This window comes from Rhodamnia argentea, chromosome 11, assembly GCF_020921035.1.
Source record: "Rhodamnia argentea isolate NSW1041297 chromosome 11, ASM2092103v1, whole genome shotgun sequence".
NCBI classification, from domain to species: domain Eukaryota; kingdom Viridiplantae; phylum Streptophyta; class Magnoliopsida; order Myrtales; family Myrtaceae; genus Rhodamnia; species Rhodamnia argentea.
Window position 1 is genome coordinate 21,298,380 of NC_063160.1, and position 18,388 is coordinate 21,316,767.

The 18,388-nt window shown below is 40.9% G+C and overlaps 2 protein-coding genes across 4 annotated transcripts in view; both read left to right on the forward strand.

Annotated features, from left to right (window-relative positions):
* The window catches only part of LOC115735783, a 34,346-nt gene extending 20,937 nt beyond the window's left edge, over positions 1-13,409 (forward strand). For 2 of the 3 annotated variants that reach the window (XM_048272856.1, XM_030667179.2), the window contains 23 exons: positions 183-260; positions 346-405; positions 492-649; positions 1,247-1,448; positions 2,531-2,650; positions 3,622-3,707; positions 3,832-3,936; positions 4,159-4,257; positions 4,587-4,672; positions 5,150-5,298; positions 6,236-6,379; positions 6,466-6,573; positions 7,068-7,178; positions 8,109-8,216; positions 8,301-8,411; positions 8,577-8,734; positions 8,879-9,347; positions 9,682-9,789; positions 9,985-10,043; positions 10,516-10,900; positions 11,115-12,656; positions 12,857-13,064; positions 13,165-13,409. In XM_048272856.1, the coding sequence (XP_048128813.1) occupies positions 183-260; positions 346-405; positions 492-649; positions 1,247-1,448; positions 2,531-2,650; positions 3,622-3,707; positions 3,832-3,936; positions 4,159-4,257; positions 4,587-4,672; positions 5,150-5,298; positions 6,236-6,379; positions 6,466-6,573; positions 7,068-7,178; positions 8,109-8,216; positions 8,301-8,411; positions 8,577-8,734; positions 8,879-9,347; positions 9,682-9,789; positions 9,985-10,043; positions 10,516-10,900; positions 11,115-12,656; positions 12,857-13,064; positions 13,165-13,265 (4,755 nt within the window). In that variant the 3' untranslated portion in view covers positions 13,266-13,409. The remainder of the gene's footprint in view (positions 1-182; positions 261-345; positions 406-491; positions 650-1,246; positions 1,449-2,530; positions 2,651-3,621; positions 3,708-3,831; positions 3,937-4,158; positions 4,258-4,586; positions 4,673-5,149; positions 5,299-6,235; positions 6,380-6,465; positions 6,574-7,067; positions 7,179-8,108; positions 8,217-8,300; positions 8,412-8,576; positions 8,735-8,878; positions 9,348-9,681; positions 9,790-9,984; positions 10,044-10,515; positions 10,901-11,114; positions 12,657-12,856; positions 13,065-13,164) is intronic. The other variant, XM_048272857.1, reaches the window with a different exon arrangement.
* A 1,627-nt stretch (positions 13,410-15,036) lies between these two features.
* Positions 15,037-15,843, forward strand: LOC115733153 (peptidyl-prolyl cis-trans isomerase-like). The gene has a single exon (XM_030663819.2). The coding sequence runs from the start codon at positions 15,125-15,127 to the stop codon at positions 15,641-15,643; it is 519 nt and encodes a 172-aa protein (XP_030519679.1). The 5' UTR covers positions 15,037-15,124; the 3' UTR covers positions 15,644-15,843.
* The last annotated feature ends 2,545 nt before the right edge of the window (positions 15,844-18,388 follow it).

Consider the following 18,388-nt stretch of genomic DNA (forward strand, 5'->3'; position numbering starts at 1 on the left):
TGCTCATCTGCTTTGTCACTTTTCTCTCCAGAGACTTTGCTCATGTTTCTTTATAGGAATTATTTTTGTTGGATGTGTATTTTGGTGGCATCTCAGTGCCATTTCTGGTTCGATAACTGTACGTTTAAGTTTTCTTTCTCTCTTTTACACTATTCTGACTAGTATGAATTTCCCTTCTGCAGGGACCAGTGGCAGGTTATCGAAGTGTCTTGAGAACTTTCATTTCTGCTTTTATTGCATCGTATGAAATCAATAATCAGGTATTGGTCTTGTGATTGTTTAGTAGCTGATGACAAGTGAGATAGTCAATCATGGTTTACTTATAGAACTTTTACTAATGTGCAGCTAGAAGATAGCACTTTCAGTTTGATATTGGAAATTCTTTGCAAAATTTACCGCGGAGAGGTTTGGATGTGTATTGTAATCTTCGTGGATATTTTAGTGCATGAAGTTAACCGGTCCATGACTGAGAGGTTTCCTTGTTAATGTAGGAGTCCCTCTGTATGCAGTTCTGGGACAGGGGAAGTTTTATTGACGGTCCCATTCGATGTCTTCTTTGTACAGTGGAAGGTGACTTCCCCTTTAGAACTGTGGAACTTGTTCGATTACTATCATCTCTTTGTGAAGGACATTGGCCTGCAGAATGCGTGTGAGTGGAATACTTTCAGGTTTACAATATCTGCAATTGAATGCTTTTTTCCTTCTACATATTTTGAAACTTGGAAATTGTGGTGGTGTTCTTATATATGTGTCATCGTCGGATACCATGATATTTGTTCCATTCATTTCACTTAATGCCCTAAGTTGTGATAGAGTTTAATGCTCTGCAATATATGATAATGATGAGAGAGTGTCATAAATTACGAAATGGAAGGGCCTAAGAGAATGTCTCCAATTTTTTGTCACTGTTTTCATAATCAAGTCTTAATCCTCTTTTGTCCTTTTGCCTCAATCAGAGAAAGTTCTTTTATCCTGTTCACTTCAATTTCAGTTTTAGTGAGCTGTAGACTTTTTCATAAGTATCAGAATATGTTGGATGCAATAAATCTTCCTAAATGATATAACCTCGCAAATAATGCAACTTAACATGAATGTGAAATTGGCTTTGCTTGTATAACTGTAGTTTTACGCTGGTAAAAACGCTAATTATTTGAAAGGGATTCTTTACTCTTATTATCTATTTTCTTTATTTTGTATTCACCATGCCACTTAGGTCGCCCCAATTGACATGATCACTTCTTTGCAGGTTCAACTTTCTGGACAAATCTGTTGGCATATCATCATTTTTTGAGATTGATGACCATTCTCTGGTGGATGAAACCTACCAGATTGTTGAGACACAGTTACCATTGCAGGTTCCTGGTATTGAAGGCCTTTTGATTCCTGCTAAAACTCGAGGCCATGTTTTAAGAGTAATTGGTGGAAATACTGCGCTTGTACGCTGGGAGGTAACTATATGAAAGCATTGCATGTTAATACCTGCGTGAGTGATGTCCTATAAATAGATGAGGATGATGCCTTTTCTTCTTTCAATATATTTCTAACTATGAATCATTAATAGCAACAGGAATATTGGCTCCATGACTTGACTGCTCCATCAGGAGTATATTCTATGTACCATACGATTCAGTTATAAGCCTAAGAATTAACTGTTGCATACAGTATGGCCATTGCCAACTTGGATCTAGAGCGGCTAAATCCCTCATTCAGGAATTGGTGTTTCTACAATGCATTAGAGCAGGTTCATATCTGTATAGGCTGATGTAAACAGACATCATTCAGTCTAGTACATTGATTGTGTACTAACTAGGAGATTACTTATTGATGTATGGGTCCGTTTGTTCTACTTTGATAAAAATAAAAAGTATTTTTTCTTTCCCAAAATTTAATGTCAGCTAAATTACAAAAAACAAAGAAAAACTTATGTGCAAGTCTAAGTGTCAACATTTATTATACTGTGAACGTTTTAGGTGCTTCGGATTAAAAAAAAAGTCAGAAGTATCTGCGTTGCAAAAATTATGTTAAGTAAAAGTTAAAAAGCAAAATTTAATCCAGACATACCCATCATGAAAAGATATTGTCCATGGAAGGGTGGAAAGTCTTTGGAAGATGTGAGTGGTTTTGAGAAGTGTCGTATAGGTTGAAGCAGCCTGTGATCTTTTGAGCTTCTTACTTGGTGTGTGTATATTCATTGTGGATGCTAGTATTCTCTTGCTTTGTTAAGTTTTTGTGTGAATAGAAGACATAGCGTTCCTATATTGCCCTAAGGTTCTGCATCTTGTGGTTGCAGTCACTGCTTTCCGATTAGTTGGTTCCTTAGCTTAAACTTTGAGATTACTTCCGTATAGCAATTACATTCTACGAGTATGATGATTCGCTGACTGGTATTATGTTCTTCCCTTAACCACTGATGAGGATATTGCCATTTGGATAACATTTCTCCCTGGGTTTCAGGAAGTAACACTATTGTTATATAAGTGGCAATTGATGTTGCTGCTGCCTTTTGCTGATAGAGCCATTTTTGGTACAGTATAGGCAATCAGGAATTTCTGTGCTGCTCCTGCATTTGGCTCAGAGGCTATACGCAGAATGCACTGAGGAGATAATTCATATTCTTGACCTGCTGAATCGGATGGTGTCTTTTAACATGGTAACTTCTTGGAAGTGCTTTTCTTGTCTTCTGGTGTTGCAGTAAGTGTTGCTTGCACTTGTTAGTCTATGCATGGTATATCAATGATTACGTCTTTTGCTTATGGTTTGTGAGAACCAGCTGGACGAGATGAGATCCATGATAAAATGGTAAATGAACTGAAAATATGAGTAAATCTGGTTGAAGGAGATGCAGGCTTATCAAGCAGGCACTGAGATGTTTTTTCATAACAATGCCTTGATGTATACTAAGCGTCTATTATTCCCAACTTTGGGATGGGTTGCTGTCACAAAAATATTCTCAGTGGTTCCTCACAATAATCAGAATTCTTGACTATATGGAGCTAGAACAACTCCTTCTTGAATGCCTTGATTCTGTCCAAAGAATTTCCTGTTGCTACAATGTCTTGATGCATACAAAGTGTCTATTATTCCCACCTTTGGGATGATTTGCTGTCATAAAACGGTACTCAGTAATACCTTGCAATAATCAGAAATTCTTGACTATATGAAGCTAGGACAACTTTTCCTTCTTGAAAGCATCAACTTTCATCTTCCCTCTAAAAGGACTCCACAAAGCAGGCTTTCTAGAGCCTGTACATTGCCAATTCTCAGATGAATTGTTGAAGGCGTTTGAATTTCCTGTCAGGAGGACAGTGAGAAGAAGTCTGTTGCTGACTATCAATAAGCCTAGCATGGGTTCTTTTCCTAACAGGAGTAGTTGTTATCGCTATGTTTTCTGTCGTCTAAATTTCACTTGCCTTTTGTCTCAGCCATTCTAGCCTTGGGACTTCTATGCTACATGAACATTTCCATTTTAGGTGTCTATAAACCAGTTGTCAATCTGGCACAGCGCAGGCTGTTTGTGAATCAGGCACTTGCACGAACACATTTGTGATGCATGTTATGAAATTTTTACGATGTTTTAAGATTCATTTATAACAAAGTTTTGTTTCGGTCAATTATCTGCAGGGCCTTTGTTTTGCTTTGATGAACATTAGGAACACGTCATATGTGCAATCAACTATGACAACTGTGGTGACAGAAAATAACATTTGGTACATTGAATTGATCTGGTTATTTTTGTTTTTGTGTTGTAGGATTATTGGAAACCTTGTTCCTTTTATTCCTGTTATGTTTTCCTTCTTTATCTTGTAAATACTTAATTTCTCTATCCTGCAGGGTGGTTGAGGTGATTTCTTCCTTGATCAGACATTTGTATCCCAGTTCTAGTAATGCTGCAACCATTTGCATGGGCGTCAATTTCTTAGCAAAGATGATAGAGAGGTACCTCCATTCTTTTGTCCATATATCTCTTCGTAACCCTCATGTCTGTCCTCAGTTCATCATAGATTGAATAATCTGCTCATTCTTAGATTTGTTGTTTGTTTGGAACTTTTAATACTTTATGTACTGGAAAAAAACTTGGATTGCATGTGCTTGTGCCATTGCATACAATATTAGTTGTACCTGTTCATAAGCATCTTGTTCTCTTCTCTTTGATGGCAGTTGTCCGTCTAGTGTTGCGGTGGTGGCACTGAAGGCAGATATGTTTGATGTGTCCTCAAGTAGAAGTTCCTTTGATGGTGACTATAATGGTTCATCCAGGTAAATATTAGATGACTGCTTTCGCTGTAATTCTGAAGAAGTGCTAGATTCAGATTTTGTTGCATTACTTGACCAATGGCTTGTTGACCCTGACGCTTCTTTCTTCTAATCATGGTGCCAAAAGTGTATGCAATTAGGTCACGTGTTGTGGTGCATAGGCATAGTTTTTTGTGTTCTTGCACTAGTTTGTTTTTGATTAATGTCATTCAAACTATTTTAATGTGCCCCATTTATCTGCTACTGTTACTTCTACCTCTGAAAAGAAAGTGGAAGGTGAAGACTATATTGACTTATCTGTGTTCCTGCACGCCACTTACTCCTCCTAGCAGATCATGGTTGCTCTCCGGGAGACTGGCAAAGATGCTATTTGTCGATTACGAGCAGAATGACTATGACTGCTCACTGACAGTATCAGGTATAAAGAAAAGCTTGAATTACTGGTGTGTTCATCTTTTTTCTTTTCTAAATACTTTGCTTTGCCTTTTCTTCTGCTCTTTTCTTTATCTTTCCCTCGCTTTGGCATATTCTTTTGCAGCTAGTGTTCACTGTAGCTGTTTTATGTTTCTAGACTATTGTATCAGTGCATGTGCTGGTTAACTGCCTGTTAATTTTTTTTTTCCTCAATTGATTCAGATATTGTTATATGCTTGAGATTGTGGACCAAACCTGTCTATATGCTCAGTATATACTTGACGATCAACTGTGAACCTTGGTTTTGCAAAGCATTTGATAATCGTGCCAAGTATTTGTATAATGGTCATATGTCAGAGATAAGTCACCCAATTGACCATCTGTCTGGGCATTATAGTTACTGTGTCCATTTCAATGCTTATTTGTGCATTTCGATATCTTAATTCACTTTGTTCTGATGTGTACTCTGGAACCTTTTCAGTGCTGGAATTCACTACGAAGCTTGTGGAAAGTGGATTGGAGAATGATGCTGTCCTAGCTTTGCTTGTTTTCTCCTTGCAGTATATTCTAGTCAATCATGAGTTTGGAAAATGTAAGGCAAAGCACCTTCGTTGGAAAGTGACAGTTAAGGTACGAACCATAGTTTGAGCTGCCACAATTGTATTTCTTCTCTTTTGATTCCAGGGTGTGCTGGTGTTTCAGGAATAGGGTTGTTATAAATCTTTTTGTCACTGATGGTTGGTGAAAATCCAAAGTTGGATAATCGCGTGGGTTTGCAATAATGCCACGTATTTGGTGTACTAGGGTGTTATGGACTCGAAATCCAACTGCTAGTCTCCTCAAAGCATATTCTTTAACCAGTGTTGCTTTCTAAACCCCCCTCCCTCCCCAAAGAAAAAAAAAGGAGGCGCTCCATAATTGTATCTTGGTTTTCCCTTCTTGCCCTGTTTGTATGTGCCTTTAAGCTGCTGTTGTGATGCTTGAGTTTACTCTTTAGGTGCCTAACCATTATTATTGATCTATCTTATAGCAAGGCTTGTGTTTCCATTGTTGATATCACTTATCTAGTTACCAAGATGTACGGTGCCAGATGCCCCTAGGAATCCCTTCAATTTACCAAAATCTGTTACCAAAATCTGTGATTTTGGGAAAATGATGTTTGCTTATTTATGTACAAGAAATTAAAGGGTTAAGAATGTCGATGTGGTTGAGTTTTATGGGTTCTTTGACCGAAGCACGTCATGTGATCATCTGATATCAGAGGCGTGAATTTTAAGATGTTTTCATACTGATGATGTACACATGTGTTCTACAAAATTGCAGCTTTTGATCTTCAACTTGTTATATTTACCTGGAAGATGAAATGTTTTATGTTCTTTGTTACCCTGTGTTTGTAAAAAATCAACTTGTATTTGCCTCTGATTATATTGATGGGCTGATTATTACTAACAATAAAAAATGGAAATGCGTATAAAATTGAACATGGTAGGCCACGAGGTTGGAGTTTTATATGCAAGGAATTATACTCCGATAGACAAATTTTAAATCCATGCATTTGCTGATTTAGGTGCTTGAACTGATGCGAACATGCATTATGTCAATTTCGTACTTCACAAAATTCGGCAAGGTTGTCTGGGATTTACTGCTATCTGACTCTTCCATCCACAGCATGCTCTTTCGAGTTGCTTGTACGACGGCACAAACTTTGGAGGTGAGAGATTTTGTCTATTTGCTGTCCAAGCATAAAGAGATAGCTTATATGGGTATTTTAACTGATCTGATTACATTTCTCTACAGAATCTTTACATGAACCGTCTCTTTGAATTATCGGACATTGAAGGATTACAGCTTGCCATCCGTTCTGCTTTGGACATTCTTTCTATCATGCTCTCCAGATCCATGAAGGTAAGTGTAATATTCTTTACTTAATGGCATGCTAGGTATTTGATCTTCTGAAGTAGAGCTGCTTTATTAGTGTTCTTGCAGGCCGGTGGGATGGAGGAAGGTTTCCATCTCATGATTGCAAAAAGGGAGTGGGATGGGAGTTGTAAGGAGGAAAAAAGATTGTTTTTTTCTGTTTTTTTTGAGGTGTGGGGGGGGCGTTGAAAAGTATGGTAAATTTTGAAGTTTTTGTGAGGAGAGGGAGATTTGAATTCTCTCCACTTCCCTCTTCCCCTTGTCATCCAAGCAGAGCATTAAATTGAAGGACGAGCAAGTGATTTCATGTTACTGTGTTCCTCTTGTATAGTTTCAGATCATGTGCAAGTTTTCGCATTTGATGTGTTTCCATGGCAATCTTCTCTCTACTTTTTTTTTTGGTCAGATATCTCTACTTATGTTAGTTGACATTGCTTGTGTGACTTTTTCTCATACCAATATTTCTGTATGTTCTCTTTCAGGCTGTGTCTGCTAGCCTTCCTGTCTTTCACCAAGCTATGCTATCATCTACAACCAAGCCGATTCCTGTCACTGCAGCTGTTATGTCTTTGATATCTTACCTCCGTAACTCTGTATGGGATCCATTAAATTGTTGACCTTTTTTTTACTTTTAACCCCACAAATAGATATCTCACTTCTGAACTGTGTATGGGATCCATTTATGTTCATAATTAGCCTTGCTTTACCATCATGATTTGCACATCTCATGCTTAAACACCGCGAGATTTTTCCTCTTTTGTAGACACTTTATTCACATAAGAAACTGTGACAAATGCTTGTTGGCACCTCTTAGAGAGACGTTTCTTTGCACACAAATGTCACGAACCATGACAGTTGACAGCTCTCTATCCACATTCTGTCATTTGCTTCTAGGCCATCTGCAGATATCCTCCAGATTCTTCATGTAGCCATCTCTCAGAAATATATGCAAATTTCCTGCATGTCATTATTTTAAATGTTTACTCCCATGAGTCCATGGGAACTGTTCCAACTGCTTCAAAGTGCCCAGCTGTAGATAATCTTTTATGTTATTTTCTACCTCCTAGTTTTTTTTTTCAAAAAGAAAATTGACTACAATGCCATATATAGTATAGTTGTCGATTCTTGAGTAGAGCAAGGTGTGGGAAGTGACAAAAACACAAAAGATATTATTGTAGGATGGGGTTTTGGTGCTTTCAGACTTAGATTGCTCAGATTTTCATTTCAAAAAAGAGTCGCATTTGGAATCAACTTGTCAGTCTTAACCTTCTGGATGTTACAGAATGACAAATTCCTGTAATTTTAACCTGGACAATTTGGCTAGCAGTATGTGATTTTACAAGTTTCTCTTAATTGGACGCATTTAAAGGAAAAGCTGTTAACTGAAGCTACAGAGCAGGGAGTCTTCAAGGATGAAAACTGTCTGGAAGATTTACCTTGTCTGAAAGCTCCAGATTCTTTTCTGTTCACTACATTGAATCTTTATGTTTAGGAGGTTTAGTGAATGCCTTTTATCTGAGCAGGGAATACAAATCGCTGCTGCCAGGTTACTTTCCATGATATTTGTGGTAGCAGATGACGTGAAGCCTATGATATCTGGGATCACATGCTTTAGTGTGGATGATAAGCAGGTTGGTATATTGTCAGTTGATCTGACTTTTGCATTTATTTCATTTTATCCTCTAATTGACTCTTTCTCTGTCATTTGGTTGCAGATGATAGAATTAAGGCATGCCATCAATTGCATTCTGCAGGAAAAAGCACCTAGGAATGAAGATCTCTTCCTAGCAATAGTAAACCTGCTTACTTCTGCTGCACGTTTTCAGGTATGTCTTTGGTTCAAAATCTTGTTGGATAAGTGTGGTGTTCTGACATGTTGCTGAATCGAGGACTGTCTATGTCTGATAAAGGAACCTTCCAAATTTCCAATTATTTTGTAGATAGCTGACTATTGCTTTTGACAGAGCTATTTCTTTGGTTTTCTTTTGCAGCCATCATTTCTTCTTTCTATGTTTTCCGCCAAAGTGCACAACCCTGAAAGTGTCGAGCATTCAACGAATGATATTTCATCTCAGACGACATTTAGAAAATCAAGCCTACTTCATTTACTCCTTCAACCCATTGAAAAGTCTAGTGAGCTCATCCAAAGGTATAATCTTCATCATGGTCTTTCATCCTGCTTTGATTCTGGTTGCTTCATTTTAAATTTGCACTAGGCTTCACGTTTTGGTTCCTATGCCTGATGGAGTTTAATTCCTGCAACCGTTGATGTTGTTTGTTTTCTCTCTCTCAGCAATCCAGAAATAGCACTGGCTGTTCTAAACTTCCTGAAAGCTTTGTGGGAAGGGGCTGGCCACTACAGAGATTTATTGGACTGGCTCAAACGATCTCAAGATTTCTGGAAACATCTGTCTGGCTTCATATCTCTTGCAGGCATGGAAGCTCATCTACCTAGAAAGTTGGCCAGAAGGGAAGGCCAAAGCCTTGCAAACAAATATCAATGTCAAAGTGCAATATTGGAAATATTGGCATGTGATATTTTCTTACAAAAGAAGTTGTCACATGCCAAGTTGCCTATGGAACAACTCGATTTGGCGAAAGTAAATGATGGAAATGCTGCAACTGCTGAAAAGTTGAAAGTATCTGATCCCCAAGATCCTACCGGTGTTTTATCTACCTGGTGTCAGAGCTCTGTTTTAGAAAGCCTGGTCAAGACATATGCTTCATGCGGATATGACGGTGAAATCTGGTTCCATCTGAAGGTTTGTTTGCCCTAATTGGAATTTTTGCTCTTTCACCTCATTTTATAGTGACTTTTTTCTATTGCCTTGACGTGCTATTACTCTCTCTTTCTCGTCAGAGTTCATAGTCCACATATTTGTTGTGAAAACCCTCTATGACGATGGAGCAGTGTAGTAATGGGAGGTCTTTTACAAAATCATTCTGGGAATAAGCTTTTCATGTGACCGCAGTGCACCAAGAAATTGATCCTATAATTTAATTTGAAAAAATTCTGAGGGATGACATTCTTTAGACATTATGGTTTTCTCCTTGCCGTATAATTGTGGCTCCTTACAATTATGTGAAATTCTTCAGGTTGCTGCCTCCCTCTTCGCAGTGCATGTCATGGCCAGATTAGCTGCTGGTGACACAGGAAGTTTGTCCGTATCTTTAATTGAGAAAATTCGGCTTATGTATAAACAGGTTTGTACTGTTTTTACTATTTTGGCACTATACCGATGATTACAGAACAGTGAAATTTTCGCACATCAGCTTTATTTTAGTAAAGCATTTGACAGGACCTAGTCACCTTGCCAAGCACAAAGCTTTTCTCTTATCACTTGATTTTTTCGAGCTGATTTTGTCTGATTCCACTATGTCGTGAATTTTGTGTTGCAGATGAGCAGCCAACCTCCTTTTTCTGAACTTTTAGCCCTATACGGAAAACGTGGCTATAGGTAAGAATACACAACCTCCTTTTCGTAATGGTGGAGATTTTTTTAAGAGTGGATAGTTTCTATGGTGACAATGGTTTAGTTGCCATATTTACCTATATGGATGACGTCTATTCTGGACATTTCTTATATATTATTTTGAATTGTCTCTTTGCCGACTTACAAGACTTGGGTATATTTCCGACATGTGGCTGGTAATAACTCTGAAACATAAGATGTGGAGATTTGAGGAATTCTAGTGGTCATCACTACACTTGATATCTTAATCCTTTGAGTTTCTCTTGTTAAATTACAAGATGTCCATATTGCATGGCTACCACATCTTAAGGGTCCATAACTCGAAGATTATTTGTGAATACCTGCTCCAAAACTTTGCGTCATGCCCCAAAAAAGGAGTAATTAGAAGTTAACAATAGCTATTGCTCTAACTTGTATTCCACAAAAATAGCATCTGATACTTTTTTTTTTCCTTCAGTGAAGGGAAGGAATTGCAAACTCTAATACTGAGTGACCTTTATTATCAAATACAAGGTGAGTTTGAAGGTCGAAAAATAAGTCCCGGACCGTTCAAAGAATTGTTCCTGCATCTTGTGGAATCAAACTTTTTGCAAATTTACCGACAAGAACAAAGTGGCAGCTTTGCAGAGTATACTAGTAGGATCTACTTGTATGATGTTGAGTGCATACAAGCTGATATCAAACTAGATTTATGGAATTATACGAGCTGGAGAGCATCTAAAGCGATTGCGGAAACAATGGTGCAGTGCATGGAGGATGCAAACTCAATGCTGTTGTTCTCAAGTTCGAAGCTTTCTGCACTGAAAGCACTCATCACTCTGCTGAGTGTTTATGACAATGAGGTAACTCAGTCTAGAGACTTGCAATCTCTTTTCCCTTAGACTTCTGAATTATTATATGTCTAATAGACTTGTTGTGCTAAATACTGTACAACTCAACATGATCTTCTTGAGAGACTCTTTTGAGCCATCTGGAGCATTATTAATTTAGCATTTGCCTATCTGTTGAGCCACTTGGAGCATTATTAATTTAACATTTACCTATCTGCTCATGCAGTCTGGCGAAAAGAAGGCTACAAATGGAAGCATGATCTCTGAGAAACTCATTTGTTCCTGTGTATCTCACATATCAAATTGTATTCATTCAACACTGGAGAGAGTGGCGCCCACCATGGACACTTCGGCAGATATCTTTGAGTTTCTTGCAAGCCAGGCAGAGTTGGTTATTTATTTCATCAGGAAAATGCAGACAAGGCCCTCTGTACCAGTTTGTCTGCTTGTATTAAGGACATGTGTTCCTATGATCAGAGTGTTGAAAGACTCCAAGCCAGCAGCTACAAGGTTCAAGACTATGATCAATTTCTCTTTCTTGGTCCTGGTTTCAGTCGTGGAGTTCTGTCACTGCTGTTCATGTGTAGATTCCTCGGGAAATAAGGAATTTGTAGAAGAAGGAGCTGAATTCTCTAATCTATGTTTGGGTCACTTACCGGTTCTCTGCGACTGTCTTATGGTGCCTGAGCTTTGCACTGTTTCTCTGACTACAGCAGACTTGATACTGCGAACAGTCTTGATGCCAACTAGTTGGTTCCCCGTCATAAAAGAACATCTCCAATTGCAGCATATTGTTCGCATGCTTCAGGATAAAAATTCTCCAGTGTCATCTTGCATATTGCTGAAATTCTTTTTAACCCTTGCACGTGTGAGAGGAGGGGCTGAATTGCTTCTTAATGCGGGTTTCTTTTCATCTCTCAGAGTGTTATTCTCTTACATAGAAGATGGGAGGCACTCCTCAGCAACCGATGGGGTTAGGGATGTTTCCGACACATCCGACAAATATGAAGAGTCCCAACATATTTGGGGACTAGGCTTAGCTGTCGTTACTGCAATGGTTCATTCCTTAGGAGACAGTTCTTATTTTATTGATATTGTGAACAACGAGGTTCCTTACTTCTTCTTTGAGAAAGCTGATCTAATATCCTATTATCTCAGTGCTCCAGACTTTCCGTCTGATGATCAGGACAGAAAGAGAGCCCGTGCTCAAAGGAGACAAACTTCTCTAACTGCTCTGAAAGAAACTGAGCACACCGTCATGCTAATGTGCATTTTAGTGAAACAATGGAATTCATGGGTTAAGGCTATGAAAGAAATGGATTCACATTTCAGGGAGAGGAGCATTCATCTGTTGGCATTCATAAGCAGGGGTACTCAACGTCTAGGAGAATCCTTTAGGCGGAACGCGCCTCTCCTTTGTCCTCCTATTGAGACAATTGAGTTTGAATTCTGCAAGAAACCGTCATTTGTCAACAGCAAAAATGGATGGTTTTCCCTGGCACCTCTTGGATGTGTTTTTAGGTCCAACTACTCTGCTGTTTCTACTGCTCTGATTGTCAAGGATCGAGCTGCGGAAAACTTAGAGAGAATCTCCGCGACAAGATTTTCAGATAATGTTGCCTTGCAGATCTATAGAGTCGCCTTTCTTCTTTTGAAGTTTCTCTGTTTACAAGCCAAGGGTGCAGCTAAAAGGGCTGAGGAGGTTGGGTTTGTCGATCTTGCTCATTTCCCTGAGCTTCCAATGCCTGAGATTTTGCATGGTTTACAGGTATTATGATCAAGTCACTGCAACCTGTCCTCATATTTGGAGGGTATATAGCCACTCTCGTGGCTCTTAACAGTTTTTAATTTTCCTTTCCTCAAAATGATATAGCATGTAGTAGACTCTTCCTTTTCCTGCTTTACTATCTACTTGCTTCTGGTCATTGCTTCTGCTGGCTTTTGACTTGCAACTACTTGGGAGTCCAGGATCAAGCACTTTCAATCATCGCGGAGCTGGGGAATGCCAATAGAACAAGGCCAATGGAGCCCGAAATCCGGACCGTCTGTGAGCTATTGCTGCAGATATTAGAGATGGCCTTGTATTTGGAGCTTTGTGTTTTGCACATATGCGGTATAAGGCCGGTACTAGGGCGAGTGGAGGATTTCTCTAAAGAACTCAAGTCGTTCGTTAGAGGTAAAAGATGGCTGCTGCTTCCATTTATTTTAAAAAAGCTTCCGCGTTCATTGCTTATACAAGAATCTAACTGTCTTCTTCTCTCTGACCCTTTGTGCAGTGGTGGAGCAACATGATTTTCTAAAAGCTTCGCTGAACTCCCTGAAACAGGTGATCGCGCTCGTCTATCCGGGCTTGTTGCAGGCCGAGGGATTGTTGTGAAATGAACATGTGCACAAAAACTAAATGATAGCTCCTTTAGAACTTTCAAATTGCAACGACCCTGAATGTTCTTGGCACGAGTGGCTAAGTAGGTAGATAGATCAATGTACAGCGCAGTCCCCACCTGTAATTCCAATGTTGCCATTCTTTGGCCGGACACACATTGAAGTAGCTCTGTCCCGGGGCTGATTTCCATCTCTGTCTAACTTCATGTGTGAAAATGGCCGAGGATGGGGTCACGTCACGTGTGTTTCTCGTGTTTTAATTTTGGTCCGCCGATGTTACTATGGATTTAAGACGGGACGGTGACAGCGAAACAACGTGGGAATATCTTCTTTTTGCCTTTCGTCCTTTCCAAACATTTTACGAACCTTCGGGACCAAGAGAGCAAAAGATTTTTTGGAAAATTTTATATAAGAGTTTCAAATATCTTCATTTTTTTAAAGAATAGCCTAAAGTGGAGTTTATTTCAAATAAAAATTTGAAGTGTTCTCATTATTTTAAAAAAAAAAAAGACATGAAGATATGTTTATTGTTTAATTTTTTCCTTTTTTTTTTTTTTCTTTCCTTTTTTCTTTGCTTTCGTCCATTGTCATTGGGAAAAAAAAAGAGAAAAAAGAAAAAGGAAAAAAAGAAAATTTAGAAACTAAGGGCACGCATGGTAACACTTTCGCTTCTGAAACACCATCAGAAGCGGAAGTTGATTTTTCAACTTCTCCATCAAAAGAAGAAGTTGATTTTTCAACTTCTCCATCAAAAGTTGATTTCTCATAAAAAAAGACGTTTGATAAAATTTCTACTTCTAAAATTTTTACTTTTAATAAAATACCGGCGGGCGGCGGCCGGCGGCGGCGGCGACCGGCGGCGGGCGGCGACCGGCGGCGGGCGGCAGCAGCGGCGGCGGGCGGCGACCGACGGCGGGCGGCGCAGCGGCGGCGACCGGCGGCGACCCGGCGGCGGGCGGTGACCGCGGCGCGACCGGCGGTGGGCGGCGACGGGTGGCGGGCGGCAACCGCGGCGGGCGGCGGCGGCGGGCGGCGGGGACCAACGGGCGGGCATTGGTCGGCGAGTCGAAGAAGTGATTTAAGGCGAGAAGCTAAAATTTTTAGCTTCTCAAAGTTGGCCAAAAATCCAACCAGAAGTAGAAATCTCTTTCAGAAGTAGAAATTCCTACCGGAAGTCAATGTTTTTACCAAACGGATTTCGGTTTCAGAAGCACTTTTGAAGTGTCTTTACCAAACGGATTTCGGCTTCAGAAGCACTTCCGAAGCAGAAATTCAGCTTACGAAGTGTTATCATGCGCGCCCTAAGTCATTTTTTGAAATAATGAGGATATTTTAGATTTTTATTTAAAATAAATTTCACTTAAATCCTTTTTTTTTTTTAAATGAGACCACTTCATATATTTATTTGAAATTTTCCCTCAGATTTTTCCTTTTTATCTGGCCATTATTTCGGTTGATGTTTTTGATTTTTTTTACCAGTCTTATCAAATGAAGTGGCGACACGTGTTATGTTTAGGGACACCCGTTTTAATGGAATCGTCTAGAGAAAAGCCCCGCACGAGTATATCCCAACGCTCTCTCTCTCCCTTTGGACTTTTCGTCCCACCTCTCCCCAAAACCGACAAAACGAGCGCATACCCGACGCCGCTTGACCTCTGGTTACCGAACCTCAACCCTGGTTAATCTTTCGACGGCGTAGATCCCTCCACGTGCTGCAATCAAACGACATCTGCCCCCCACCCTCGTTTCTACATAAACCTCCTCACCTGCAGGGTGCTCTCCATCGTGCTCCGTCCGAGTCTTAGCTCTCGCACTGTTTCTCAGACGCGCGCTCATTATCCATCTCCTCAAAAGATGTCGAACCCTAGGGTCTTCTTCGACGTCACGATCGGCGGAGAGCCGGCCGGCCGGATCGTGATGGAGCTCTTCGCGGACACCACCCCGCGCACCGCCGAGAACTTCCGGGCGCTCTGCACCGGGGAGAAGGGCGTCGGCCGCAGCGGGAAGCCGCTCCACTACAAGGGGTCGCCGTTCCACCGGGTGATCCCGGGGTTCATGTGCCAGGGCGGCGACTTCACCGCCGGCAACGGGACCGGCGGGGAGTCGATCTACGGGTCCAAGTTCGAGGACGAGAACTTCGTGAGGAAGCACACGGGGCCCGGGGTGCTGTCCATGGCGAACGCGGGGCCGGGGACCAACGGGTCGCAGTTCTTCATATGCACGGAGAAGACGCCGTGGCTGGACGGCAAGCACGTGGTGTTCGGGCAGGTGGTGGAAGGGATGGACGTGGTCAAGGCCATAGAGAAGGTCGGGTCCAGCTCCGGCAGGACCTCCAAGCCCGTCGCGATAGCTGACTGCGGTCAGCTCTCTTAACTTTGCATAGTTCTGTACTGCACTGCGGCTTGGCCGGGTGTTTCCTGGATATATGTAGCAATATGATCTGAGCTATCAAAATGCGGTGGTTCTGTTGGGGCTTTTAACGTGGCGAGCTATCTATAAAGTTCCCTCTAGTATTTAATAAGACTGTAATTATGTCGTTAATCCCAATTGAACTCGGTGATCCTTTTGCTTTGGTCTCTTGTTCTTGCATGGGCTTTTTTGGTTTGCACCCCTAGTCCTTGAATTTTTCTTTTTTCGACCCCTTGCGAATTCTGTCCCTGAACTTTCTCAAATTTTGTTGTTGAATTGGCTCAATGGCAGGGGTGTCAAACCCTCTTCGGGCCGTATCGGGTCGGTTTTTTTATATTTTTTTAATCAAAATCACTTGATATGTCCGTCAAATGAAAGAATATAAAAAATAAAAATAAGATAAATTAAAAAAAAAAACCGTAGGTGAAAAAAAAATCTAGAATCAGGCCAACCTAACCTTGCTCGACCTGATCCTAATAGAATCAAGCCGACCCGAAAGGCTCGAACATTAGGGTGAATTTTCGGACCGGATTGGGCCAAGTCGGTACTGGCTTTTTTGACATCTCTACTCAATGGGGTCTTCTGATGATGATGATATGGACCGGGCATGTCAGTTTTAGCAAAGATTAGGCACCAGTGAGGATTTGAAGTGCCCAACTCAATCAAATTTGATTTCTATAAACAAACTTTTATAGAAAACCTCTGTGCCTGACTTGAACTTGGGCGCGATCTCTCTCGGAGTAAACAGATGCGCGGTGCTCCTTGCTTCATCTTCAGCCGCGAACAGTGCCTCCATCACCGCCGCAATGTTGATGGCATCGTGGCTCTAAAACCTCCGGCACGGCCGTAGGTTGCCTGAGATTTTAAAGGCGCGGTTACCGCAGCAAGCAGCGGACCGCCGTTGGGGTCGTCGTGCTCTGAACCCCGAGAGTGGACTTCACCTCGGGCTCTCGCTCTCTTGCTCTTTATCTCATTCCCTTCGCCGAACTGTTTCTATATTTGCACGATGGTCTCAGACCATCGCTCCGATGCACACGACCACCTCTATGGAGGCCGCCGACGAAAATGACGACCAACGAGGAGTGGTGCTCACTCTCTTTGCACGATAGTTTTGTGTTTTCCCTTGTTTCAGGAAGTCAATGTTTAAGTCAATCCTAATCTAGGTCTACCAACCACATTGTTTGATAGGATATGCTCATGTCTTATTGTTATATCCGGTCGCCTACTAACCAAGATATACCACAAAATAAATCCTTCACATTAGGGGTGACCGGACCGGACCGACCAGGTTGGTCCGGTCCTTGATGGGGGGGGGATTCGGTCTTCGGTCCTAATAAATGGGATCGATGATCGAGCAATCCGGTTTCTAGTTTTATGGTGGATGGGATCGGATCGGCCCGTCCAAATCGGATTGCCTAAAGTATATGATTATAAGTTAGGTTTAAGTCTGATGAGAATAATATTTTGTGACTAGCAATTCATTATATACACACACAATTAGAAAAAAAAATTATAAATTTTTGAAGAACTAGTTAACTTAATTTTTCTATCTTCTACTTGACACTCACTCTTCCCGCAATATGCTTGCGTCTTGCCTTCGCAATGTAGCTCTACTCGGCGCTTGCTCTTCTTGCCTTCGTCTCTCCGCTCACTCTTCTCACGGTCCCATTTGTAGCTCGTCGGCATCGTCGCTCTTCTCGCATCTTGCAGCCACCGGCGAGACCTACCACGGCCACTAGCATCGTTGATTCGTCACTTCCTCTCCTCGTCTCCATCCTCGCTCGGTTGCTTCGATCTCATGCGATAGTTGTACGATAGTCATGCATGTGTATTATTAGGTTGAATGGTTGAGATTGAAAGTTGTTACTTTAGATCCAAATGTTAGATTTCTATAAGCTGCTGGTGTTAGCGGCCTCACTAGGATCGGGCCAGGACCATATCGGACCGCCGGTCCTGGTACGATTTGGTCCCGATCTGATCTCGAAAATTTGGGGATCGGGACTATCGATCCGGTCTTTGGTTCCATACGGGGACCGAACCGGCCTTGACCATGCATACCTCTACTTCACATTTCTTATTTTATCTCATTTCTATATATCCTAATCATTCTCCTAGCGACCAAACACGACCATAGTGGTTTACTTCTTCAGGCCAACTTTAGACTCTCAAATGTCTTTTTTTTTTTTTATCTTCTTTAATACTTCATTTGGTTCGAATAAAAATCTTGGAACAGGAAAAATATCAAAAAAGTTCTAATTTTATTGCATTTGTGCCAATTTAGTCTTAAATCCTTCGATTGTACCAATTTAGTTTTAAATTTTTTACATTTACATTAATTAAGTTCATTCGACCAATTTTAACCGGAAATCGGTGATATGGATGCCGTCTATCTTATGTGGCATGATTTGGGTTGACGTGAAAATTTTTAAATATTTTTTTTTGGAAAGATTGAATTTCTAATGGTTTTTTCTTTCTTTCTTTTTTCCTCTTTTTTTATGGGGTGGCAAGGGCCATTATTTAGACGGCCTTTGCAGTGTAGCTTGTGGCCGGCGAGGCTGCAATGGCCATTGGAGAGGCCATCGTAGCCTCACCCATGGACAAGGCCACACCGTTTAGATCAGGCTAGGGCATTTGGGCTCTCGCTCGGTGATCGGCGAGGGTCGCTAGCAAAAAAAAAAGAAGGAAAAATAATAAAAATTCATTTTCTGA